General features: G+C 44.6%; 1 protein-coding gene across 5 annotated transcripts in view; it reads left to right on the forward strand.

The window, feature by feature from the left end:
* Positions 1-26,761, forward strand: part of DDX31 (DEAD-box helicase 31) — a 66,985-nt gene that overhangs the window by 1,753 nt on the left and 38,471 nt on the right. For 3 of the 5 annotated variants that reach the window (XM_073222334.1, XM_037007836.2, XM_037007837.2), the window contains exons 2-15: positions 3,768-4,024; positions 4,130-4,205; positions 5,187-5,230; positions 6,381-6,451; positions 7,359-7,423; positions 10,529-10,594; positions 12,384-12,428; positions 13,733-13,774; positions 14,590-14,654; positions 16,144-16,263; positions 16,373-16,479; positions 17,508-17,743; positions 18,448-18,624; positions 22,070-22,129. In XM_073222334.1, the coding sequence (XP_073078435.1) occupies positions 5,214-5,230; positions 6,381-6,451; positions 7,359-7,423; positions 10,529-10,594; positions 12,384-12,428; positions 13,733-13,774; positions 14,590-14,654; positions 16,144-16,263; positions 16,373-16,479; positions 17,508-17,743; positions 18,448-18,624; positions 22,070-22,129 (1,071 nt within the window). In that variant the 5' untranslated portion in view covers positions 3,768-4,024; positions 4,130-4,205; positions 5,187-5,213. Of the gene's footprint in view, positions 1-3,767; positions 4,025-4,129; positions 4,206-5,186; positions 5,231-6,380; positions 6,452-7,358; positions 7,424-9,107; positions 9,147-10,528; positions 10,595-12,383; positions 12,429-13,732; positions 13,775-14,589; positions 14,655-16,143; positions 16,264-16,372; positions 16,480-17,507; positions 17,744-18,447; positions 18,625-22,069; positions 22,130-26,761 lie in introns of all 5 variants that reach the window. The other 2 variants (XM_073222329.1, XM_037007838.2) reach the window with 2 other exon arrangements.

Genomic DNA, 26,761 nt, shown 5'->3' on the forward strand with positions numbered 1-26,761 from the left:
CATTTAATAAATGTCAATAATTTAAGAAAATCATATTAGTTCCGTTTTCAGTAATATAATTGCTACATAATGAAAGTCAGTGGGGTGCTTGTGCCTAGTATGTGCCTAGTAACTAACACATAGGCAGCACTTGCTAAAACTTTGAGTTGAATACATAGACATAGGGTGTCTGTTTTATGATTGCTTAAACCATTGTGTTAAAAGGGTGTTAACTGATAAGGTGGTGATAAGTATAAGTGTCTGTAGTGGTTTTGTCTGCATCTACTTATTTGTGTCCTCACAATTATGAATTGTGGACATGCTAATTAAATTTGCCAGTAGCCTGAATTTGGGATGAATAGCTCACATACCGGATTTGGAAAAACCTTGATCTGTTAAATTACCCTATATCTAACACTATGCAGAACATTCTCTTTCTAAAGTGTTTTCTGGTCATTAAATTAACACAAATTTATTGTTGGAAAATTGTAAAGTAGGTAAATAAAACAAAACCAAATTAAAAAATCCCCACCCACAGCTGCCATACTTAGAACTCTGATTAACATTTTGGTATATATTCTTCCAGAAAACAGCTCAAAACAAAATAATGATCAAATTGTATGTGATGTTTTCTAACCAAACATGATATAATTAATAAATGCAATTATAGTATTGTCAGGAACCCAAGCCGTGTAATCGACGTCTGGGCAAAGCCTGGATCTCTCAGTGATTCTGGGACAGATTACCTCCCGTCTCTGCCTCAGTGTTGTCACCTTAAAATGAGAGGATACCTGTACCTCTGTTGGTAAATGAGATCATTCGTATAAGTACTTAGCATACTGCCTGGTGCACAGTAACTAGTCAGTATGTTTACTGATACCAAACACATAGTACTGATACCAAACACTGTGAGGGCCACATGGGCCCTAGGGGGGCAGCTGCCATAATCTTCATTTACGGGTGCAAGAGCAAAGACTCAGATGTGACTTGCTTCATGCTGTGTAGCTAATTCTTAGTAGATCTCAATAGGTCCTTGCCCCTCTGCCCAAATACCACCTCATGATGCATTCCTGTTTCTTTGCCTCTGCTTGTGATAAGCCATAGTGGTGTTTCTTCTTATTTTGTGCTCTCATAGTCCTTTGTCCGTACCTCTTCTGTAGTGGAAATATGGGTTTGGATATATGGTGGTACATGTCTCTTCCAGCAGTCTGTGACTTCCTCCAGGGCTTGGCTGATCTTCCAGCATTGTATCTTAAGAAGCAAGCTACTTGGCAGCTACTAAGCAGTCAGTTTTTAAACGAATGTGCTGTGGGCACTGGGGGAGAAAAGCTAAGATGTAGTAGGGTAGTGCCCATGTCACAGAAAGGGATAATCCCATTGCATTTCACTCGTCTTACAAGCGTCTGTAGAGCGCTTACTTTGTGCCAGACCTGGGCCCCGTGCAGGGACTCAGTGCCGTGCAAGACAGGCTCATCCATTTCTTTACTGAGCTTATGATCTAACAGGGAAGACAAACCCCACACAGTGAATTACATTCCATACATGTCATTGTGCTAAGTGCTACAAAGGGGAATAAGGGTTCCAGGTGAGTCAAGAACAGGATCCTTGGCTTGATGGGGTCTAGTAGATAAATGAGCTGAGATTTTTGTGGGATTTTTTTCCTTTTGGAAAAAAAGCTGAGTTAAAGAATGATTACAGACCCTAAACTGTTGCTTGACATATGGGGCATAATGATCTCTGCAGGGAGAGATGCAATTCTGTGGGCAGTGAGGCTTCACTCGGAGGTCTGTCTTCATGGACTAATGCATCTCTTGTTGCTCTTTCCTTTTGGGAACAATGCAGCGAGGAGAGGCCACCAAAAGAAAAAAGAGGAGGTCAGGAAAGACTCTTCTAAGGATGAGTGTCAGTCAGGCAGCCAAAGGGAGGGTTGGAGACATGGGGGTAGGAGTAACATGTGCAAAGGCCCTGAGGAGCAAGGGAACGTGGTACATTCTAGGAATTAAGAAAGACCAGGAAAGCAGAGGGTACAGCTGAGACTGGTGAGATGGGCAGAGGCCAGATTTTAGAGGGCTTTGTAGATCATATTACTACAGATTTAGCTTAAGAGCTATGGAAAAGCTGTCTAATAAATACTGTACTCAACTCTGAATATTTGCTTTTAGAGAGAAGTTGACATGGGAGTAAAGGGTGACCAGTATGATAAGGGATCTAAAGTTTGTATCCTATTTGGATTATTTAGTCCAATGAAGACAGAAAAAAGGAGATAATCTGATGTATGAGGAATGTTATGTAGAAGAGGAAGTAAGCTGCTTCTGTGTTGATGCAGAAAGCAAACCTCAGACTAGTAGGTAGATGGTCAAGGTGGCAGATCTTGCCTGAATTTCAGAAACAGCTTTGTAACTCCTAGACTTTGGTCTGCCTCAAGGGATGGGTAACAGTTAAGAAGAGGTGTGTAGGCAGAAACGCCACCCGTCAGGGAGCCTGTGATAGGAAGTCCTTGTGTGGTGGCAGTGGCCTTAAGGCCTTTTTATGCTCAGAGAGTCTGTGGTTCTATGAATCAGGTAAAGTTTGCACATTTCATTCTGCCTTGTGAATGATTAAACAGACCTGCAACTTGACTTCATCTCTTTCTTTAATCTGAAAATTCATAAACTTGGGACTCTGTAAGAATAAATTTGTAAAATGAGGTAGGTCAGTATTTTATTAATATTAAATATGTGAGGCTGTATTTATTGAGTTACTTAGATGTAGGAGTCCCTGTTGTTGCTAGGACAAAGAACTCTTGTTATCGGCAGGTTAGTGTGAAGCTGACAGTTACGGCTAAAGCAAGCTGATGTGTAATTGGAAGTCATCATTTCAAGCTAAGAGGAAAATAACATATTCCAAGTGAACCCCAAACTCCAGAATAACAAGCCCTGGCTACTCATGGGGTTCTTTATATTCATGTGTAAATTGGAAGAGAAGGCCAAAGAAAATAGAAGAATTGGATGTTTCTTCTCCTAGGGGAAGCTTGGATATCATGAATTTAAGCACATTCATGTTATGGAAGCAAGAAGCAACAGGCAAGAAAACATCTAGCGTTGTGGGTTGTGATTGGCGATCAGACGGGATACTAAAGGGCAGGGAGGGTTGGAAATAATTGTGGCCGAAGTGACGGATGGAGCAGAATTCTCATTTGGAATGGAAACGGCAAGAAGGAATTGTGTGCAAGCCATCTGAATCTGGGAGAGCAGCGTGAGGGGAGAGAATGACTGCGATCCAAGCCCGCGAGGGTGGAGCAGTCATGAAGGTTTTTGCGTGCGCGTAAGCTGGGATGCAGCCTTCCACATGTAGTCGCCAACGGGCGTTGTTGGTAGAGAGGGAGGATTCATTTCCCCTGCCCCCCTTCTTCTCGTGTGAATGGGTTTCCAGGGATGTGGGTGACTTACATGCACACCTCACAAGGTGGGCTCTTCCCTAAAACAGACTCCATTTGTTAACATTCAGCCCCAAAATGTTTCTCCCTTCTTGAGCCTCATCTTCTTCTTGGCTAAGTTGACAGTTAAGATGGATGATGGGGTCTAGTAGATGAATGAGCTGAGATTTTGTGGGATTTTTTTGTTTTCCTTTTGGAAAAAAAGCTGAGTCAAAGAATGTGATTGCAGACCCTAAACTGTTGCTTGACATATGGGGCATAATGATCTCTGCAGGGAGAGATGCAATTCTGTGGGCAGTGAGGCTTCACTCTGAGGTCTGTCTTCATGGACTAATGCATCTCTTGTTGCTCTTTCCTTTTGGGAACAATGCAGCAAGGAGAGGCCACCAAAAGAAAATACCAAGGGTCCAGTGAGGCTCCCCCATGGAAACGGAAGAACGAGACATCATTTCTCCCGGCCAAGAAAACTGCTCCAAAAGAAACACAGAAGACTTTTAAGGGGAAAGCACAGAAAATATTTTCTCTGAAGAAGTCTTCGGCTAGTGCCAGTGATAGAAAGCAAGAACAGAAACCGTGCATTAAGACTTCATCATTGTTTAAAAACAACCCTGAAATTCCAGAACTCCACAGGTATGTCCAGGTGCAGGTGCACTTTAGGAATAAAAAGAATTAAGTGTTTGTGCCTTTTTCTTTGTTTGTTGGAACTGATGCCTGGGTTTTGGTCATCATTTGCAGACCTGTAGTAAAGCAGGTACAAGAAAAAGTGTTTACTTCAGATGCTTTTCATGGACTGGACCTCCACCCACATTTGGTAAGTATCTTTCCAGTGTCTTATGCAGTTGATTTTTTTTTTATTATTTGATTATTCATGACAGTTCTAGAAGAAGAAAAAAAGAGAATGGTCATTTCTGTACCAAGTTACCTGAATGAACTCAGGTTGCTAAGCTGCTCTTCCAGGACAGTTCAAGTGAGCTTAGGTTGCTGGCCACTTTCCTTACCCCCATTTCCCCCATTTTAATAGTAGGAATTACTTCTACTCCCTTTTAATAAAAATAATCCAAAGACTTTCCTCACCTAATTTCCTCACCTAGTTTAGGACTGGGACTTTATTGGACTTAAAGACAACGTCCTAATTATTGGACAGATGGGACATTGAGGCTGTTCTGGGTGGTAGATGTCACAGTGACCACAGGGAAGGGAACTGCGCTGGCATCTTGCTCTTAAGGGAAGTCTGTAGTTACAAAGAATTGAAGGAAGACGAGGCTATTTTAACGTGAATTTACTACGCACAAATAGACAACTTTTTTCCCTAAAAACCATGAATGCGTTTTCCAGACTTATTGTAGAGTAAGAAGAGAAAAATACATTAACTTTTAGGGCGTCTGGATTTCTTCTGCTCATATGGTCGCAGCTTTCCTACTCCCGAGAGCTTTTAGGGTGGGTTACCTCAGCTGGTTTTCTCGCCTACAGCTTTGGCAGCTGTGGGCCTCTGGGGATGGAAACGCCGTCCTGGGCACTGTAGGAGGTTTAGCTGCAGCCGGTGCCTCTGCTCACCTCCCTCAGTTGTGACAATTCTCCAGCCACAGCCACATGTCAGGGCAGGGTGTAGCCGGCAGATGGGAGGGGGACGCAGAACCACCCCCAGTTGAGAACCATTGGGCTGGAGGGACTTGATTTGACCATGGTAATCGTTTCATACCAGTATTTTCTCCTTTCTGTGTCCTTATTTGCATTAAGTATATTTGTACCAAAAAAATCCATAAAGAAAATTGCTTTTTGTCTTCTCTTTTAGATTTCCACAATAAATACAGTCTTAAAAATGTCATGTATGACCAGGTAAGAATTCCAGGCCAATCTTGATATTCTCAGGATGTAAGTGGGTATAAGCAGATGAAATGTGTGTAAGCAGATGAAATAATTGTCTGCAGAGGACAGAGCAACCTTGTGTCTTGGCATTAGCCAACAATGCCATATCATTGACCATTGACGGCTTGACATACCACTTAGCCACTGTTTCCTCACCTGTTAAATGGAGAGGCTAGGTCTCCCATCTGGTTCTGCTCTCAGCCCTAAGCTGTAAGAGAGCGCTGGTCCATAAGATGGTGTGCATAAGACCCCACTGTTATCCATGCTGCCCTAAAAATAATTTGTCCAAAATACAGAATTTATCATGTCATTTCTTTGTATTAAGAACTAGACTCCACCAAAAAGGCGAGTAAATATTTGGTTAGATACAATGGGATACTGAAAAAGGTCTTTGAAAAGTTTGTTAGTAGTAAAGCTCTCAGAAAATGGAAATAGAATAGTAAAAAAAGGTACGTAGCAGAGATGAACTTCCTCTTTTTGAATGCTTCTTTACAATTTCTAGTAATCACATTTACTTAAAGTGAAAATTAATAAGAATACTGAATAAAATAAGGAGACCTCATCAGTATTTTTGGTTCAGTTTTATCAACCAAATTTAAAGAATTTCTGTACTCTTGCTGTTGTTTGTCTTTAAATGGACATGTAGACATAGTCGTAGTGTGTGTGTTTCAGTCCTATCTTGGTCTTCTGGAGAATGGCTAGCACTTCTGGCCCTCTGGATGGCTCACAGGCTCCCGCCTCCCTTCTGCCCGGGACTCTTCCCATCGTGTTTCAGTGTTTCCTGTCCCCCGTTACGGAAGGCAGGAGTGTGTGTGACATGTTTTCATGGCAGCTCTGATGTCATCGTGCCTGTCACATTTTTCTTTTTAATGAATCTAAAAGAATGGCCAATCTCTGGCTTACATTTTCAACTAAGTTCCAGAAATTAACTGAGGTTTCCTTCTTCTAATTGTCAGAAGCTTCTCAGCCCCTCACTGAATGTTTAGGTCACGTGTAAGGTGGCAGGTGACAGGCAAACCAAAGCACGGGCAGGTTGCATTTGTGCGGCCTGCTGCTCTGCCTGTAAACATAATGGCTAACATATTACAGATAAGCATGTGTTCTTTCTTTTGGGCCCAAGTGTTCAGAAGCAAAGTATTCCCGTGTTGCTGGAAGGCAGAGATGCTCTCGTGAGATCGCAGACGGGCTCAGGTCAGTGGCACTTGTTCTGCCCCCTTCGTCCTGTGTCTCGAGGCCGTGTTCACGGAATAGCTGTATAGTAAGGTGTCTGTAGTGGTGGCTGCTTTGTTGGGGAGGGAGGCCATGCTGGCTGTTGATTAGCTCCCGGAATCTGTTCCCATGGGGAAAGGAAGGGGCTGGTCGGGTGGTGCCACAACCAGGAAGCCATCAGGTCGTGCCGCCGTCCCTGAGAGCCCTTCGCCAGTCCTGCTGGCTGTGGCCAGAGCCGCCCAGCCTCACTCCAGTGGGGAATGAATATTTCCTTCTGGCATTGAAACAGTCTGACACTGTTGGATGTCGTTAGTATACTCGGACATGGAACATGGTTTTTGCATGTTCCAGAGTTGTCTGGACTTATTCTTTTGATCCTCTTGTGCCCTCGGCCCCCCCGAGCTCAGCCACCATTTAGGTGGGTGGAAACCTAAGGCTTTTGGCATCCCTTGGTTTCTCCTTGGTCTTCAGAGGCTAACTCTGGGATTCAGACTGGCTCCTAATCACATCAGCACCACAGAGGATATTTACTTGACCACTGAAGCTCTTTTGAGAGGTTAAGGACTTCAGATGAGCTTTCTAGCTTCCAGGAACAACCAGCACGGTGCACCTTTGTGTAACCTGGGGGAGGTATCAGAGCCTCCCTTGTTAGATGCGTGAAAGAGCTGAGTCTGCAGGGTTTCTTTCAGGAGTACTGAATTTACAAAGCAAAATGATTGCGTTGTGGCAGACGGGAATTCCATTTTCACTCCTCTGGAATGTATGATGTGTGCTTTTTCTTACCCCAGAATTCAGTGCTACCCAAAGATAGCCGTTTCTCTTACTGTATTTGCTTTTCTTACATCTACAGGGTGTATAATTTTAATTGCTTTTGTACTTTTTTTAAAAGGTAAAACTCTTGCCTACTGCATCCCTGTGGTCCAGTGTCTTCAAGCAATGAAACCAAAAATACAGGTGAGAGTAAATGTTTTTCTGTTATTACTGCTCAGTGCCTAAATACTGTGCATCAGACTGAACCAAAGCAGGTGTTCCAGGCCCAAATGGATCTCTTCTCACTTAGCATTTGTTTTCTTACCTCTTTTTAATTTCCTTATTACATAAACATGCTGCATCTGAACATTGTGCTCAGAGTAGAATAGAATAAAATATTTCATAATCATCACTGTAGGTCTAATAGGGAACATGTGGAAAATGCTCCCCGTGTGTCAGACATCATGCCGAGTGCTTTGCCTGTGTTACCTATTGAACCTTGAACTGCCTCTGAGTTGTAGGTATTACTGTTCTCCCAATTTTGCAAAAAAGAAATGGAGTCTTGGTGAAGTTAAGTGACTTTCGAAGGCCGTGTGGTGAGTAATGGCAGAACACTTAACCCCAAGAGGCCAGAATTGGTCCCCTTGGGATCCCTAGGAGGCCAGTTAACTGTTGTGTTCAGAGGCATCGGCGGCATCTCCAAACCTAGCCCCAAATCCCACAAATACAGCCCTAGCTATTCTCAGTTGAGAGGAAATGGTGAGGTCAGAAATAGGAAGCAAGGTGGGCGCATGAGCAGATGAAAAGAGCCAATTGGTTTACCTTTTTTCTCGATTTGAACATGTGGAGTTAGATATGTATCGCGCCTACCTGATATTAGAGCGAGAAAATAATAATGATAGTATTGGATTACAGCCCATAGACTAAAACAAATATCCATGAGTCCAAACTGATATAAATAAATTATTGAATAAGTAAATGGAGAAGGGAAAGCCCTTCCTTAAAGTAGAATTCCATGAATAAATGTAGAATATCATCACTTGGCAAATGCCACAGTCATGTGTCCGGCAAGGATCATCATAGATGATAAAGTGAGTGAATGAAAGTCTGATGAAAAATGGGTATTTGCATTGTCTTAAAGCATCTCCCCACAAGATACTTCTTAATCACAGACGGAAGAATGATAACTTGACAGTGTGGAAGCTGGGCTGCCACCACCTTCACCCAGTGAGGGTGGGCGTCACCAGTGCTGAGATGTGCAGACCCCATGTGCCTCTGATAGGTGCATGGAGGACACATCACTTCTGTGATTCTCTTACTGAAAACACATCACCCTAATTTACTCATAAGCAAATGTCAGACTAACCCAAATTGAGGGACATTCTACAAAGCATCTGGCCAGTACTCTTCAAAAGGTCAGAAAAGACAAATACTAAAAACTCCCCCCAATTGAGAGTCAAAGGAGGTGTGATAGCTAACTGCAACATGTGGTACTGAACTGGATCCCAATCTGGAAAAAGGATGTTCATAAGGCAGCTAGTGACATTTGAATAAGGTCTGTAGATTGATTAATAGTAGCGATTCAAAAATTTCCTAGTTTTGATGATCATACTGTGATTTTGAAAATCAGTAGCATCTGAGGAAGCTGGGGGAAGGATATAATGGAGTTCTTTGTACTATAGTGCAGTTGTTCTGTAATGCTGAAATTATTTTAAAATGAATAAGTTTAAATTTTATTCAAAAAATTGAAAATCAGTAAAACATAAAATTGAAAGAAATTACTGTTAACTTGACAAGTCTTGCCATGTTAATTGGAAAAAGGCAGATTACAAAATAGTGTGACTCCATTTCATACATACTAATCTGTGTGTTTGTGTATTCATGAAAGGGCAAGATCAAACGATTACACTGGTTTTCTCTGAGATGGGTAAGTGAGGAATTTGATTTCCTGGGTGACCAGACCAGCTTTGTCTTCCCACTGGGTGCTTTACAGTGAGATAATTCATGCCAACACTCAGCACTGTACCTGGCTCACAGGATGAAATGCAAATTCTCGTAACAGTGCAGCAAAGTCTCATCCATTTATATACCCTGCGAGAACTTCTTGCCGGGAGAGGGGTTTTTTCCTCTCCGAAGCGTGGAGTCGGGATAATTGAGCTGGAATGAGTCCTGTTCTAGTCTGGCTGTCCCACTCACAGATGTGTGAACGAGGACTGCAGAGGTTGGATGACGCACTGAGAGAGGCAGCTTGGCGGGCAGCTCTGCACAAAGCCTGGGTCCGAGTGTGACTCCAGGCAGCCCCTTTCACCGCTCTGTGCCTCAGTGCCCTCACCTGTCGTGCTGGGCTGATTGCAGCACCTGTCGTCTAGGGTTATGGTGAGGGTCAGGTGAGCTAGTGCACGCAGAGGACCTACTCGGAAGCATTGGCTGGCAGCATTGCCTCAGGCCTGCGGCTCGTTTGAAGAGCAGTGATTTGATGTGCTTTTGTTTAGAACCATTAACAAGCCATGAGGTTGTGTTTATTTGCTCAGATATTTTACTACCCTTAACACTTCATTCTGTTAAAGGCTGAAATACTCTATAGAAAGAGTTTTCCAAGCGCAAATTTAATTCATTTATTTCAAGTAATATTTAATATAGACCCTTGGAGGTCACTGAAAATGATCTGACCTGTAAAACACATATCCAAGGAAACCGCAAATTCAGGGCACCCAACAGAATCTTAAATTGCTTTGGTGATGGAATGAGCATGGACTGCTTTTCTGTTTTCACTCTTTCAGTTACTTTAGCTCTGATTTTTTAAACATCACATCCACCCTTCTTCACTCACTTCTGCCCTGCAAGGAATTCATTTTTCTTTCTTCTTGCCCATGTAGTAACACCTTTTGAAATGTCAGAATCTCCTAACGTCACACTGGCACGTTGATACCGTTGTTCTAACATGTTTACCGTTCCTCGCCTGGGCTTCCGCGCAGCCTCACGAAGTTGTTGCTGAGTACAGACAGCTCTAGTTTGAATTCCAAATCCTTTTTTTCTTGTGTGTAAATGCTTTCTATGCAAAACATAAAAACCATACTTGTAATCAAATTTGCTGCGCAATCTGTGCTTAGCTTCTGCACTAACATTGTTTTGATACATTCCTAAGTGTCTGCGATCCCTTTCAAGGTGGGGCTTTATTGTATTTTTTGTTTTCTTTTATTATTGCTAATCCTGTTATTTTTAGATGTAATGTATTAAAGAGTACCAAAAAACTTGTGAAAAGTAAGTCCCTCTGCTCCTTCCCTTCACCGTGGACTGGTGTCGTCCCAGGACCCAGGCATCCTTCTCCCCACTCTCTGCATTCTCCTGGGGACATTCCAGGTGTGTAAAGCAAATCTAAGTGTGCATAGTTCCCCTTTCCTCTTGGATTGAAGTTCTTGTTCATTTGTTTTTCTGTTCTGTTTGGTTCGAGTCGCAAATGGTTGTCTTTTATATATGATGTTTTCTCATTCACTCAATGTATGTCGGGTAACTTCTTATCAGGACATCTGTGTCATGTGTCTAATGGCTGCCTGGTATTCCGCTGTGTGAATGCACCATAAATCATTGAATCAACCCCTCATTGGTAGCATTCACATTATATCCAATAGTTGGCTGCAAACAAGGCTATTAAAAATACTCTACCGTATGTGAAATACTTTACAACTTTCTTATGTACATGTGTGTGTCTTTTAGAGAAATTCCTGTAAGTGGGATTTGCATTTTTAGTTGATAGATAATACCAAGATTGACCTCTACATGGGTTATGCCGATCTGCATTGCTCCCAATAGTGTGCAAGAGCCCCTGTTTGCCCACGCCCTCATCAGCCACGTCAGCTGTTTCAGTTTTGCTCAGGGAAAAATAGCATATTATGGTTTCAATTTGAATTTCTCTTAGGAGTAAAGTTGAACATCTTCTCATATGTGTAAAAGCCATGTTTTGAATTCTTATTTCCACTGACCAGCTGTTCCTATCCTTTCTCCATATTTCTATTTGAGTTGTTATGATCTTTTTCATTTTTATTTTTAAATTTAATTATAAACCTTTATGAGCTAAGGAAACTGGTCATTTTTATGCTTGGCATATTTTTTCCCCATGTTGTCATTTAACTATTTTGTTTAGGTATTATTTTTCCATTCTAAAATTTAAAATTTTTATGTAATCTGTCCATGTTTTTGTCTGTGGTTTCAGAGTTTTATACCATCTGTAAAAAGGCCAACTGAATTCCAACTTTTTTTTCTAAAAGGACTTCTGAATGGCCCATCTTTTCCCTACTAATGTAAAATACCGCTTTTCTTATTTCCTAGATTTCTGTATATATTTGATTCTATTCTAGACTGTGTTTACTACTGAAATCTCTATGTCCTACTATCAATTTAAAAACTACTATAGCTTTAAATGGTTTTAACAGCTGATGGTTTTCAGAAATGTCTTGGTTATTCTTACACATTTCTTTTGCATACTTGGAAATCAGCTGGTCTGATCGTTATTTTTATACGCATATGTATGCATATTTATGGCATTTTGTTAGGATTGCATTACACTTCTGGGTTGATTTAGGGAGAAAAATAGCTTATTTTTAAGAGTGAGTCATCTTACCCAAGAATATGCTATGTCTTCCCATTTATTCAAATTTTATTTTATGCTCTTCAGAAGTGTTTTAAAATTTTCATCATATGGGTTTTGTATATTTTTTATTAAGCCTATTCTTTATGTCTTTTTTGTTGCTAATTAAGTGTGATTCCCCCCCTTCCATTATATTTTCTAACTTTCTATGTTAAAAGGCTGTTGAATTTTGCTGTATTAATTTTGCATTCAGCTACTTGACAGAATTGTCATTTTTGTAATAGATTTTCACTTGCTTCTCTTAATTTTTTTTTTGTTTTTAGGACAAAACCTTATCTGCTAATAATGACAACTTCACTTCCTGCTTTCCAGGTTTATATGTATTTCTTTCTCTTCTCTGATTGCATGGGCCAGAGCCTCTAGAGCAGTGTTCTATAAGGAGGGTAGTGGGACTTCTTGTCCCTTTCTCTAGTGAGACTGCGTCTGATGTTTGCCTGGCCGCCCTTCAGTTCTGCCCGCCTGGAGCCCTGCACCTTCACTCACCCTCCTCATGGTGTTTCTTTCCTTCTGTGCCAACAGCGCAGCGATGGCCCCTATGCTCTGGTGCTAGTGCCAACGAGAGAGGTAAGCAGCCTCACTTTCAGGGTGAATTTAAGCAAGTATTTCAGTGATGCCCTGTTGAATTTCAAAGTGGCCAAATTATTTTTCTCCTTCCTGCACAAACCACTACACCCTTTCCTTTGCCTGGGAACCATCCTTCTGGTTCCTGTTAAGAAAAGTTCAAATACTGTTTGAAAATCATAAATATGATTTCCCTGTTGTCTAAAAACTAATAAGATACTATAAATTTCTGTCTTTTTAATAATTTAAGGATGAAAATAATTACATTTTTATACTTTTTTTGCTTATTATAAATAATCAAAAAAAAATTTTTTTAAGAAGTTACATACCAAATATGCCAAATGTTTTACTTGTTCCTGAAAGTTCCGCTTCTCAATATTTTTCTTCTTTCTTGGTAGAAATCTCTTACATCTGATATATTTTATTTGCCTGTGGAGACAATTTCAGATTAGGGTATCTGTTCTCTATGCTAATCATTCCTTGCAGAGAATCGATCATGGAGCTGGAAGCTCCCACTCAGCCTTCTGTACAGCCTGCAGTGCCCTGTCTCAGCTCCATCCAGTGAGGAGCAGGCACAGAGCTGTTTAAATTTTTACAGCAGCAAACTTGCTCCTCCCTGGGATGCTCCGTGAATACTAAACATGTAGAAACTGTATCCGTATCCGTGGAGAAAGGGAACACACAGAAGCTTTTTTGATGTTTGTTAATGGTTGTGACCTACATTAATTCTCACTTTCTCTGCTTTCCACTGGGCTTGTTGGGTTTTCTCTTTAATAAACTCGGGGAGTGACCATCAGTCTTTCGCTGCTGCTCTACCTGGCATATTTTTAGGATGCAGCCATATTACCTTTGGAGCCAACTTCCCCAGGCTGCCCGTCGTGCCACTGTGCCAGTTTGCCCCTTTGTATATACTATATTTTCTCTCTCTCTCGAAAGAAAGCCAGAATCAGGTCACTGTTTAATTTCTCCCATCTTTTGTTCACCACACACTTGCACTTGTGTGTGGCACTCTGGGAATTCGGACCAGTAGAGGGAGCACAAAACACTGTTTTTATATACGTCCGAGAAGTAGATGAGATGACTACCCTCATTCGCTAAACTGACAGGCTGCGGGACATACTTAAGAATAAGAACAAGGCATATTTTCCCAGTAAATTTTGTGTGTGTGTGTGTGTGTGTGTGTGTTTCCTTAAGTCTTAACTTTGAGGTCCAAGGTTGGATCCTAATTACTTGACATTGTCTAAATTTTTAAAAAGGAGGGGGTGGGGGAACCATGCTCCTCATCTGTGACTTTGTAATACTTACAGCTGGCTCTACAAAGCTTTGACACTGTCCAGAAACTGCTTAAGGTAAGGCAAGCCATGAGGTCAGTTTTATCTTTTTTTCCTGACTTTTTGAGGAAAGAGAGGTTTCCACAGTCTTGTCTTTGTTTTCAAAGAGCTGGGAATTACTCTAATTTCCCTCTATTCCCTGGATGTCTCTGCTCTCCCTGGGTGCAGTTTGTAGTTTTTTACTGATGTAGGCTTTAGAGACTGCTGATACCTAGCTTCGCTAGATTACTAGGGCTTCCTGGTGCGGAACGTCCTGTAGTCGGTTCCTAGTCACCAGCAGACCACAGGCAAAGATTCACAGGTACAGCCTGGAGGTGACCGATTGGAGGACAACTTAGAAAGCTGCACTGGAGTTTAAGAAAGCAGAGAAGTAGAGAGAGAGGAGGCTTCAGAGCCAAAGCCACCATCCCACCGAATTAGACTGAGAATCACCTGTCTGTCCTTTCTTTCATCAGGAGTTGGGGGTAAGGATGCGTTGTGTTTGGGTTTTATTTTAACCAGAAAGAAAAAAAAAGGCAACAGAATTACCAAAGTGTGTTTTCAGCTCAGGCCCCATGGGGAAAGGCAGAGAAGCTACTTGAATCATTTGAAAACTCAGTTTCTCTCATGGTAGTGGGAGCTAGTCACGTAGCTGTAATTTAGGTCACTGCTGGTGGTGATCATGGGCGTGGCGGATGGAGCTTAGGGACTGTATCTGCACGAGGGCGCCTGACACTATGAGAGGACTCACTCTTTCCTCCCACTGTCTTTGAGGAAAAGGAACTTAGAATCAGTCTCTGTATTTTCAGTAAACGGGGCTTTGCCTTGATTTCTGTCTGATGTCTTCTCTGTAGCCATTTAACTGGATTGTGCCTGGAGTGTTGATGGGAGGAGAGAAGAGAAAATCAGAAAAAGCCAGGTAGGGGGAGGTTTGTTTGTTGTTAATTCCTTTTGACTCTGTCCGTCCTTCCTCCCTGTTCAGTAACACTCACCCTTCCAAACCCAAGAGCCCTGTCTCGGACTGTGCCCCCTGGCCCTAGTGTGGGGGGACGTACTAGTCAGCCGGAGCGGTCACTTCTAGGAGGTGCTGTGGATAGCCTACAAGGCGTTCCTGCCTTATGTAGTCAGTAACAATGCTCGTTACCTTCTTAACTCCCATCCCCCTGAGCCCCATGGTCACCCTTGTTACTGTCCCCTTGGTGACTCCTTTTTGTGTACATTGGAGTTTGGCATTTGGTCACGTGGTGTTCCAAAAACAAGATTGTAAGCTTACCTAATGCCTTTGTACCTCACCTTTCCTGCCCACATACACTGATGGCTGCTTCTGTACAGCTGGCAGGGAGTATCACTGAAGATCACTGCAACAAGTAAACCCCAAATTGTTTGCATCCTTTTTAAAACGTTTTTATTGTGCTTCAGCTTAATGCTTAGTAACCGACACCCAGCAGTGTGTGTAGTCTGTAACTGAGGAGTAAATATTAAACTTGAAGCCTGAAAGGATGGTCAGGATTAGATTCCTTTGTAGATAACAACATACAGCAGTGGCACAAACAGGAGGGAAGTTCTTTTCTTCTTTCATATTCAAGAAGCCTGGCATAGCCTATCCAGGGCTGGCATGGTGCTTTAGTGTCAGGACCCAGTTTTCTTCTAAGTGGGGCTTCCATTTTCAAGGTTATCTCATAGCCTTAGTTGCTAGAGCTCCAGCCATTACATCTAATTCCCTGCCAGCTGGAGGATACTGTCTCAGCGGGAAAAATACTGTCATCTTCATCCTTTTAAAGGCGCTCATGGGAGTTGCATATTCCTTTTATTCTCTTATCCCATTGCTTGAACACAGGCACATGACCACATTTAATTCCAAGAGAAGCTGGAAAACAAATACAGCTTAAAAATTGGAGGATTTTATTGCTGTGGAATAATAGGATAAATGATGTTTGGGAGTAAGACATGAGATTTATTCTACCTCGTCTATGGGGCAAAGTTAGGCCCATTGTATGGAAGTTACAAAAGGGTTCTAGCCATTAGAATACATTGGCGTGGAATATCTCTAGGTAAGAGGTTCTCTGGCTCAGAAGCCTTCACTAACAGGCTGGATGACCATCTGTTCTAGAAAGATCTATGAAGCATGTAAAGGGCATTGGATTGTATAGTAAAGATTCCTTTCAAGGTTAAGGTTTTATGATTTTAATATAATTTCAGGTCTTAACAATTGTATTCTGTAGGAGAGAAACTTCAGAGGAAAATTAAAACAAATATACCCATGTCTCTGTCTGTCATGATGTTTGTGACAATTTTGAGTTATGGTACCTTGGTGCTAGATATGAATATTTATTGGCCTTGTTCCTGCGTTTTATATTGATACAGCCCTGTTTGATTTACTTTCTTTTGTGATATATAATTTTAAACAGACTCCGCAAAGGAATAAATATCCTTATTTCAACTCCTGGTCGTCTGGTGGATCACATAAAATCCACAAAGAGCATTCATTTTAGTCGGATACAGTGGCTGGTTTTGGATGAAGCAGACAGGTGAGCCTCATCCAGGAAGCACAAAAGGTGGAAGCAAAGGGGCTTCTGGTGTCTTTGTCGCAGCATTTATTCGTCATATTGACTAAAATTCCGTCTCTGAAAACCACAGAATCTTGGACTTGGGTTTTGAAAAGGATGTCACAGTGATCCTCAATGCCGTGAACTCTGAGTGCCAGAAACGACAGAACGTCTTGCTGTCGGCAACGCTCACAGAAGGTGAGTTGAAAAGAGGGGCCTTTGTGCTTAACGAAGAGGAGAACTCAATGTCATCTGCGTGGTTCTCAGCCTTGCAAAGAGGGTGAGGAGGGAAGTGCCCCTAAAGGACTGCTTTCCTAGACTGTGTCCTGCCCTCGCCCTGCTGTGCTCCCTGGGGCATGGGGAGAGTGGGCAGGTCCCAGGTCCAGAACCATCTCTGTGAGGAGGGTGCTACTTGTGTCAGCGGGCAGAGGATTGCAGCTCAAGGAGAGCAGGGCGCTGGTCCTGGAGGTGACGGCCTCTTACCCAGTGCGGTTTTTACCGCAGTCACCCTACCCTGCCTTTCTTCTAAAGTGACCCTGTGCCTTCAACAGAAAATTCTTGAAGCTCAGTCTTTGCATCCTCACAAGGTGGAAATCCTTAGCATTCTTTTATAGACGGGAACACTGAGGCTTGGAAAAGTCCTTACGGACTCCAGCAGAACTGTTCTGCACAAGTCATTGAACAACAGTGCAGCTTTCCCGTTCTTGGGTCTGGCTTGCTTGTTTTTCTAGCCACATTTTGATGTGCACACACCAGATGCCAGTCATGGCATCAACTGTCTCAAAGTGTATTCTAGATAATATTAATCTTCAGAGATAATCCGTGAAAAGGATTGTGTGCTCAAAATTTTGGGAAATGCCACACATTCCTGCCTCCTCTTGGAGGGTCCTGGTGCACATTCACACAGGCAAGGTCCTGGGAGGGCCGGTGAGCCTGTAAAAACTAAGCAGCGTTCTCATGACTTACCTGGCCATAGCGCCCTCTCTGGGAGTGGTGGGCAGACACCTGTTAATGTACTCTCAGCGACCTTCCATGGGTCCAAGTTGAGAAACCGGGTGTGGAAGGGTTGCTGGGCGTGGGGAGCCATTGATGGGCTGCCCCCACAACGGCCGTAGGGCAGACCAGTGCTGCCTCTGTGTTGGCGCAGTCTGTGTGGGCTGTGCGAACACACCAGTCTCATGGTGTGTGCCTGGCAGCTGTTTTGTCTTTGTCACTTTCTATCCAAGGTGTAGCACGGCTGGCTGATATCAGTTTGCACAATCCAGTCTGTATTTCTGTCCTGGATGAAAGCCATGGTCAGTCTGACCCAAAGGGCCGAGCAGTTCCTGAGGTTTGGCCTCCACAAGCTAGCGACGAGCTGCACAGCTTTGCAATACCAGAGAGGCTGGATCAGCATGTGGCGTTGGTTCCCAGCAAACTGAGGCTCGTCTCCTTAGCAGCCTTCATCCTGCAGAAATGTAAGGTAGGACTGGACGAGACCTGGCTTGATCCAGGGGAGAAAGCCTTGTTGTGTTTGTGTCAGGCATTGATGGCAGCGAGGTGAGGCACACATGCAGAGGATTTCCAGCTTACCTGTGTTTGTGAATGCATAACAGGTATCAGTGGTTCTAGGAAAGAATCAGAGGTCAGCGGTAGCCATTGCGTTCAGCTTGAAATCTGCCTTACATATCTTTCTGGGACTGATGCTGGGAGTGTCATAGATGATAGAAAGGTGCTGAATGTGAGGCAAAAAAAAAAAGGGCCAGAGCTCGTGTGTTTTAAAGACTCCTAGGATGTCTGTGTTTATTTACTAGACTCATGTGGTAAGTTTCTCTGGTGTACGGGGAAATCGTAGGTGGAAGGGCTTGCGAGTGAGGCCCCAAGGTCTTCTGGCATCTACAGTCTCAGCCGGTCGTGGTGGTGAGAATGAGGGAACCGAGCTGACGTCCGGCCTCCCCCCACAGTGTACTTGTCTTCGTTGGATGTGGGGAACCCGGGCGGGGCGATGGCTGTGTCTTTTTCCTTTCCTGAATTCTTTGTAGCGTGCACTGTCAGTGTTCTTTAATTCAAAGCTGTCTTCACATGTTTCCAAATGGGGGCCGGCATGACTGATTCTAGAGAAATACTTGTTTTAGGTGTCACCCAATCTAAAAAATGTGGTTGCTTTTCCCCTTTGTATCAATGTAGTTTGAAAAAGACCAGAAGATGATCATCTTCTTCTCAAGTTGCGAGCTGGTGGAGTTCCACTACCACCTCTTCGTCCAGACCCTGCTGAGCTGCTCAGGAGCCCCCGCGTCAGAGCAGCCACCATCTGCCTCCTCACGATTAAAATTCCTACGGCTGCATGGCGACATGCAGCAGGAGGTGAGCACCCGCGCCTGTCCCCACCAGTGGAAACGGGAACAAAGCTGTCCTGCTGAACTTGAACTCATCCTTCAGGGTCAGCGCTGGCTTCCCTCACAGACTCCACTGGGCTAGGGAATTGCTAGCCTAAAGCGCACAGCCCACTGGAACAGAGGCAGGTCACACGGCTCTGTGGCCACGGCCAAGGGGAGCCCATTGTTCCCGTTCGCTCTTGCGTCGGGAGCTGGGCGCTTCCACCTGAGAGCGCTCACAGGCCGGGCTTGGCCTCCACCTACCTCAGCCAGCTGCCACGGCAACAGAGTACCACTAAGTAGCTGGCACCAGGGATGGGTTTGCCTTTTAGTACCCAGTGTGTAATTAGGGCTCGATGTCTTCAAATTAAGAGCATTAATGGAGCTAAATTGTGGACCCCAGATGGTACTGCTGAGCAGGACTGCTGTCATTGTCAACAAGATGCAGCGCTTTGCTCTGGACATTTTGGGTTGGGAGAGGGTGCTGTGCGTCAGGGGCCGGGGATCTCAGTTCCGTCTCAGCTCTGAGTAATGTTTTTGTTCAGGGAGAAGAGTAGAACATTTTCCTTATTTTAGGAACTGAGCTGCAGAAGTGTGATTCTACTCCCAGGCACTGGCCATCTGGTCAGGGCGTCCGGGTGGAGAATAGGATGAGGTACACTCACGGGAACTGTGAAGGGCTTGGGAACAGGAGCATCTTGGGGGAGTGGTTGCTGGGCAGCTGAGGAGACTGGAAGGAGTGGGGAAAAACCAGAAGTCAGAATAAGATTTGATTGGACCTGGTGGAAAAAAATCACAACATTGTAGAGCCGAAAGAGGCATTAAAAATCAAGGCCAGCCCTCTTCTGTTCCTGCTTTTTTGTTTTAGTAAGTTAGGAAGTGGAGGCTCAAACAAGTGAACTTGCTCAAGGTCACTCAAGGACACAGCTTATTTACAAGTTTATATAGAATTTCCTGACTATTGCAGCCTTTGTGAAATGCATAAACTCTTGGTTTTTACTTTTAGGATCCCTTAGTCAGTTTTTTGTTGAGCTCATGATGTAATACAATTTGTGGTGGTTGGTTTTTTTAGCCTTAGTTTACTGAGCCTCTAGGACTGTTTCCATCAGGCATTCTGCCGGGCAGGCCGGGGGGTGAGGAGGGGGCTGGATGTGAACTCAGGGGGATCTAGGAATTTGGATGGATCACACAAAAGATTCTGTAGTTAAATTCTTTCCAACTGCTTATCTCACATTGTAGCAGGCAACAGTCTAGCAGGATGTTCATAGCCGTGTGTTGTGGGACAGACTGCTGTGTTCTGGTCCTTGCTCTGCCATGTCCTGGCTGTGTGACCTCAGGAAGAGGACATTTAACTTTCTTGTGCCGCAGTTTCTGTGTCTCTAAAAGGAGATAATAACAGAACTTACCTCACAGGGCTTTGTGATGATTCACTGAACTAACGCAGTTAAGCTGCTTAGTCCGGGCCTGGCACATAGGAAGTGATCTGGAAAGAGGAGGTGCTGTTATTACTGTCCCTCTTTTTCTTTCAGGAATAATTAGATTTTTTGTATAATTTTGTAATTGTTAGTATTTTGCTGTGTTACTTTGTTTATTAAGGATTTAGCCTTTACAGCCTTCCCTTGAGATGGGTAGAAGAGAGATGGGACAGTTTCTGCATTTTGATTTATGAACACTGAGGTGCAGTGTCTTGTCTCAGATCAGACTAAAGAGTCCCAGTCACAGCTGCCTTGTTACCCCGGCCACTGCTCCACACGACCGTGGTGTGGTCTCCGTACGTGACCCACACAGCTCTAACCAAGTTTAGGAGCGTTAGGAGGCGGGACTGTTGGAAGGAGTTGCCACGTGGTGGTTGTGACAAAAGCTCAAGCGTGTGATAGACTTCCTCAGCCCAGATCTGCGCCCAGTGTGTGCAGGCGTCGGGATGCTTCACAGGCTTTTATGAACCTTTATGATTTCGCATCTACGGCGCAGCCATTCGAAATGCCCCGGGACAGCCCATGCAGCAAATGGGCAAATACAGCTGTCCTTGTGGGGGTCTGAGCTCCAACTCTGGAGCACAGCTCCTGGGCCTGGTGCAGTCCAACCTGTACTAGCTGTGTGTGTGTCCTGGGGGCAGGTTGCTTAGCCTCTGCCCCCGTGTTTCCATTTGGAAACGGAGCTGGTGCTAGTATCTCCTCGTAGGGTTGTCACAGGGATTGGGTAAGTTCAGATGCATACAGCAAAGGCCAGTGGTGGGCGCAGTACTGTTCAGGGCATGCTGGCTGTCATTATTTGCTATATGAGTGATGTGGCCCTTGGGCCCCCTCCCAGTTACGTGTCAGAATCCACGCATGGCGAAAGACTGGAATGAGGTGCACCTCCATGGCAAAGTGGCTGTGCCGGAGTGGGAGGAGAGACTTCGCTTTTTTCTGTTTTCCAGATTTTTAGTAATTTGGTTATATTTCCCTTTTTGTTGTTGCTGACAGATGGACATGCATGGAACCGTGTGACTTGAACACCCACTGGGCATGCCCTTTCAGCCTCTTGCTGAGAAGCTCTTAGTGTATGCTCTCTTTTGGTCCCACAAGTCTGCCCTTAGGAGTTTACCCCAAGGGAATGATCAAGCATGTATACACGACTTACCTGCAGAGCCGTTTTCCCGACATTGTTTGTGGTAGTAAACAGTTGCGGACAACCTCCCTTGCTAACGACGGTGCTCTGGGCATATATGAGGGGCTCCCGTTCAGCTGGATACTATACAGTCATGAGACACATTGTGGCTTTGGATATTTCTTGGCATAAAAACACGTTCAGTTCTTTTGATATATGGTAAGAGCATGCTAGTGGTGTAAAAGTGGGATGATGCCGTTTTTTAAAAAGTTACAGATTTGGTTAGGTTTTGCATGGAAGGAGGCTTGGGAAACACCAAGGTGTTGCCAGTGGTGGTTTGCTTTGGGTGGTAGGATGATTTAATTTTCTTCTTATGACTTAAAATATATGGCTTTTATAATTTTAAAATCTTTTTTTTTTTAATTAGTTTTTTAAGAATTTGCCCTGTGGTAAAAGTTGGTTGTTCTTCATTCCTCTGAACCACCGTAGGAAATGTACTAAGAATAAACCCTGTACAGGGGACCCTGATTGCAGGGACCTGTGGCCTTTGGCTTTGCCTGCTTGGCCTTGGCCGCTGCTGAAGGGGCTGCCGCCCTGGCATTGTCGCACTGGAAGGTGCAGCCCTCAAAGCTCTGCCTCTCTGCTGGAGCCTGGGAAATCCCGTCCTGTACGCACAGGGTCTTACGAGAAGATGGGAAGCATCCCCCCTTCTTCCTCTTTCTTGGTAAAGCGTCTGTGCCTAAAGAGCCACCGCATAGGAAACTGGGAAGGTTATGGGAAACTAAGCCTGCCTTGCTGGCATTGGTCTCTGAGTTGTAAGGCCTTGCTTTTCCTTGTTTTTGTAGGAAAGAACAGCAGTGTTTCAAGAATTCTCACATTCCACAGCAGGTGTCCTTCTTTGCACGGTACGTACCATTCCAGACTCCACGTGAATGTTGAAATTTCCTGTGGTGCTAGTGGCAATTTTTCGTCTCTTGACAAAAGGTGCAAAGAGCGGGAATACCAGGGGCCTCTTGGGGTGGCTGGTCTCTGCACTGCTGGTTTGTCAGCTGACTACACCTCAGATCGCTGACCGCCACCATGCAGAAGGCTTGGTGATTTGCTCACTAATAGCGGCAGCTGTTGCTCTGAAAACGTGTGAATCTTGGCAATTTCTCTCCACCAAAAACTTGTAAATTACAGCTATCGGGAGTAATTAGAGCCGAGAAAGTCTTTCCATGACAAAATCATGTGACTTGCCTCTGCTCACCTTTTCTTAAAGGAAAATAGATGTGCTTGGACAGATTTTATTTGCTTGTCTAAAACTATCATTTGCCCTCCAGTTTTCAGGGGCCAGTTCACTCAGCCTCCATCTTTGCAGTCTTGGATAGCTGCCTCGTGCAGCACAGTGCTGACCTTTTTAATGCACATCTCTCATGCTCTTTCGAGATGGAAAACACGCCTTCACTGTCTCCCCATCTCTGGGGATCCACTCCAACATGGTTGTTGCTTACCCCCCAAGATGAAAATACTTTCCCTGTAGTTTGGATGATATAACTGAGTCCCCAACTGGTTATTTGAGAAATCCCTGTATATACAGTCATGAAATTGCACTGTAAATTGAGTGCTGGTGGAAACAAAGACAGTTCGCTAGTTGAATCCTGTCTAGGCCTTATTTAATACAATTGTTTTGTAAGTAACTCCTACTCTACGCTCAGTTTTAAAGGTAACAGAGATTTTCTTTCTAAATCTAGAGCTTATGAGTGAGTGCAGCTTTGTTTCTCATGGGTCAAGATAGCCTTCCCGGTCACCTGCATATCACAGTGTGCCAGTTCTCATGTGTGTGGTGAACAGGGGTTCCACTGACACAGGACATACTGATCTGAGAACAGTTGCCACAGAATCTTGCCTCCTAAGAAGGTCTGAGTCTGACCAAGGAGCCCTTCCCTTGAGGAAGCCTGCCACACATCAGATAGCTCATGTTTGCTCTAAAACCATCTTTAAAGGCTGGGTCTAAAGTGAAAATGGATCCAAATAATCTACTTGATAAAGGAACTCATCAAAAATTTATGCCTAGTAATACTTTCTGGAACCTGACTCCTTCCTGTGCCCTCTGTCTCCACGTCCCCCTCTCTCCCAACCCTTCCGCTATACAGGTCTTTCAGTTCCTGACTGCATCATTCCTGCTTTTTCTGGCCTTGAAGCTTTGATGTATGGGTTCCCTGTGCCTGGGACACCGGCCCTGTAAATGCTTTTCGGCTCTCAGCTTCATTTCACTTTTTCAGGAAAGCAATCCCTGGAGCCCTGGCCCTTCCCTGTTGAGCAGTCCCAGTGTGCCCTGCATTTCTCTGTGCCACTCATCACACCCTGTCTAGGGGTCTTCCCACCAGATGGCCTGCTCTGGTGAGAGAGGCTAAGACTAAAATACTTGCTTATTGGAAATGAGTTAGTTTTCTGTGAAAATGGTGTTGCCTGAGGGGTGAATGTCACCACGTGTCTATTGGAACGGAAGGCAGGAGGAACCTTTGTGTTGGCGTTTGAGTTAGGATAGGGACAACATGTTTATCTTTGGCCCTGAAGATGCTCGCCTTGTCCCTGGTGGGAACTTGTCGAGCCTCCTTCCACACACCCTGCTGTGTTTTACAGACAAGGGTTCGGTCAGAGGCAGAAGGAAACTCCAGGTGTTTGAAGTTCAGTTTCTCAGTTTGTTTTGGTTTTGGTTTTTTTAGTAGCTCCACATGGAAGTAAAGATCATTCTTTCTGAAATGTAATTCTCAGTGGGGTCAAAAGCATATGATGACTTCCGTTGTTCTGCCTGGCTGATAACTGCGGGCGAGCGATGTCAGTAGACAGAGTGCCATTGGCTTAGCAAAGCATGGCACCCCAATGGGCCCCTGCCAGTCTGGGTATGCATGGGAAGCAGGCTCTGACTTGGCACAACCTGATTTCTCTTCGTAAAGTCCTGTGTTGCCTGTTCGCTTACTTGTTCAGGTTGCCTCCAGTACACCGACCCTCCGCTGGCGGTCTCTGCATTACTCTGCAGTGATCGTGCCCGGAGGAGAGTGGGGTGGAGGCTCATTCCCTCCATTTCTAAGCCAGGATTCGAGCACAGGCAGCGATGAGAAGGTCTTCATCCACTCTCAGTTCCTTCTACTCTGCCATATTTGTTTGCTTTAGCCTGGTGTCTGAGAGAGGTGGGGCGCATGAGACAGGCTGTGCTGGGTCACACTTGGCTGGGGGTACAGTTACTCTGCGTCCTTTTAAAGAGCCTGTTGCTTGCCAGCCCTCTGACTGCTCTTCAGGAGGCTTCTTAGTGCCCGTGAAGAACGGGGGCCACATCAGGACAGGCTGATGGGAACTGGCTTCTTTTGGTAAAGAGGAATCATGTTGTTATGTGGGGTTTTTTCCCCTTCATAACATTGCTTTTGCCACTTCAATCTATCACCCCAAGATCTTTGAATGAGCCAGAAGACTGAATGTCTGTATGAAAAGTTGGGAATTGGGGTGTGACCACACAGAAGCTCTCTTATGCTATTTCTTGTACTTCTAGGAAACTTCACCCTCCACCTTCTCTCTTTCCTACCTTCTCTCTTTTTTGTTATTGGGAACAGTAAGGGTATATGTGTGTATTTTCTTTCTTCTGGATTATTAACATCTTAAAAGCTTGGATTTTGCTAATTTCATGCAGTCGTTCAGGGCCTGGTACATGGTCTGTGGGTTCTCAGTAAACATGTGACAATGATGATATGGAGTCTAGGCAAAGGTGAGAGGGTAGTTGGGGCAGGAGGGACCCGCTTGTGAAAGACTGGTCTCTACATGTTTGAAATGTAAGCTTGTGTCCTCTAGAAGATCTAAGAAGCAGCCAAGTTAAAAGAAAGTTACTTGTAAGTTCAAAGCCCACTTTCCCAAATGGAATTAAGGAATCAAGATCATCAGCAGAATGCCTCCTCATGCTTATGGTAGAGGACTTACCCTAAGCCAAAGGGAGGGAACGCGGTTTTTAATGCCATTGTTTCCCTGGTGAACCGGTAGAGAGAAATGTGCCGGAGAATGGTACTTCCTAGCCACCTCTGGCTTGAGGGCCGACACTAGGCCTTCTGTTGGTGCACATGGAGCTCTCTGGGTGTCCCTGGATAAAGGAGGACAGTCACCTTTTCCCCAACAAGGAGAGGCACTTCCAGCCTCTCTGGACAGGTCTGCTGGCTCGTCGCCGCCGGCGTGCACTGTGGTTGTCCAGCACATGCTTGCTTTCTCACAAGATGCCTGGGTGCCCTGCGCCGCCTTCCTCCACCTTCTCCTTTTTCCCCTGAAGCACGCTGTTATGTCTGTACGGTTCTTCATTTCTTTTCCTCCTGGGGAATTTCCATTGCGCCAGGAGGCAGGAGACAAAGGAGTCGAGGCTGTAAGAGTCACAAGAATGTCAGTTTACTACCAAGATAAATGTAGGCTTTCTTGGTTTTCTCTGGGGTGTGTTTTTTAGGTACAGTTTATTTTTGCCACTTTCTTTCATTTGTGTTAACGGCAGGATCATTTGGAGATAGCTGGCTGTTTACTCAGTTACGCTAACTCATGTTGCCAGGTTTTTGGTGACTCCAGCCAAGATCTCTTGCCTCTGACGGCTTCTGCGCTCTTTCCTTCCTCCTCTGATTACGCAGCCCAATCTGTCACCCGGACAACGGGGGCCTGCACCCCGCTGATGGCTTTCCACACACGGCAATAATGACTCTTGGCAGGCCGGGAAGGCAGCAGAGGCGAATTTGCTGTGTCCCTTGCTCCGAGAGCCGGCAGGCTCCCTCTCCGTTAGTAAAAGCACTTTGTGAGGTTCTTGGGTAAATAAATGAGTCATTTTAATCCAACTGACAGGCTGGCACCTGAGCAAGCTGCCTTCCATCTGTACCCGTTGGTCTCATGGAGGCAGCCAATTGTCAAGCCCAGGGCGTGCAAGGCCTCACCGTTGAGTGTCTTTCAGAACTGACTTTAGCAATTCTTTTGCCCTAATTAGGTTAGAGTACAGTTGGGCTGGATCTAAGTTCTGACAGTGGCAGAGAACCAAAGCCTTTGCCAAGTTGAAGAGGCTTCTAAATCACCGCCTGATTGCCACCATATTAAGTCTTAACTTTACCATGAAATGAAATAGATGTATGATTCTCAAAACACCTTTCACATACATGGTCTTATTTGATCTTCACAAGACCCCATGGTGTAAATAGGATGGGTCTTCAGCCATTTTATAGGTGGGTAAACTGAGGCTCAGAGAGCTGACCTGGCTTGTACACTACTGAAGTGGTGCTAGAGCCCAGGTCTCTGATTCTGGAGCAGGAGGACTGCTCCCGCTTCCCGTCCTCTGTGGCAGCCTAGGCTGGGAAGAGATAGAAGCGTCACAGAAACAGCTGGGTTAAGTGCAGGTGGTGCTTAGCTGTCGGTGAGGCCCCCCATGCCGGCACAGGAGGTACTGGGAGTGGGAGCTCCGCGGCCCTGAGCTAGATCGCCCAGGTGGGAAAGAGAACCTTGAGCAGTCCCAGTGACAGCCGCCTGGCACCTTCCTAACTAACTCACTT

Source organism: Manis javanica, chromosome 2 (assembly GCF_040802235.1).
Source record: "Manis javanica isolate MJ-LG chromosome 2, MJ_LKY, whole genome shotgun sequence".
NCBI lineage: Eukaryota > Metazoa > Chordata > Mammalia > Pholidota > Manidae > Manis > Manis javanica.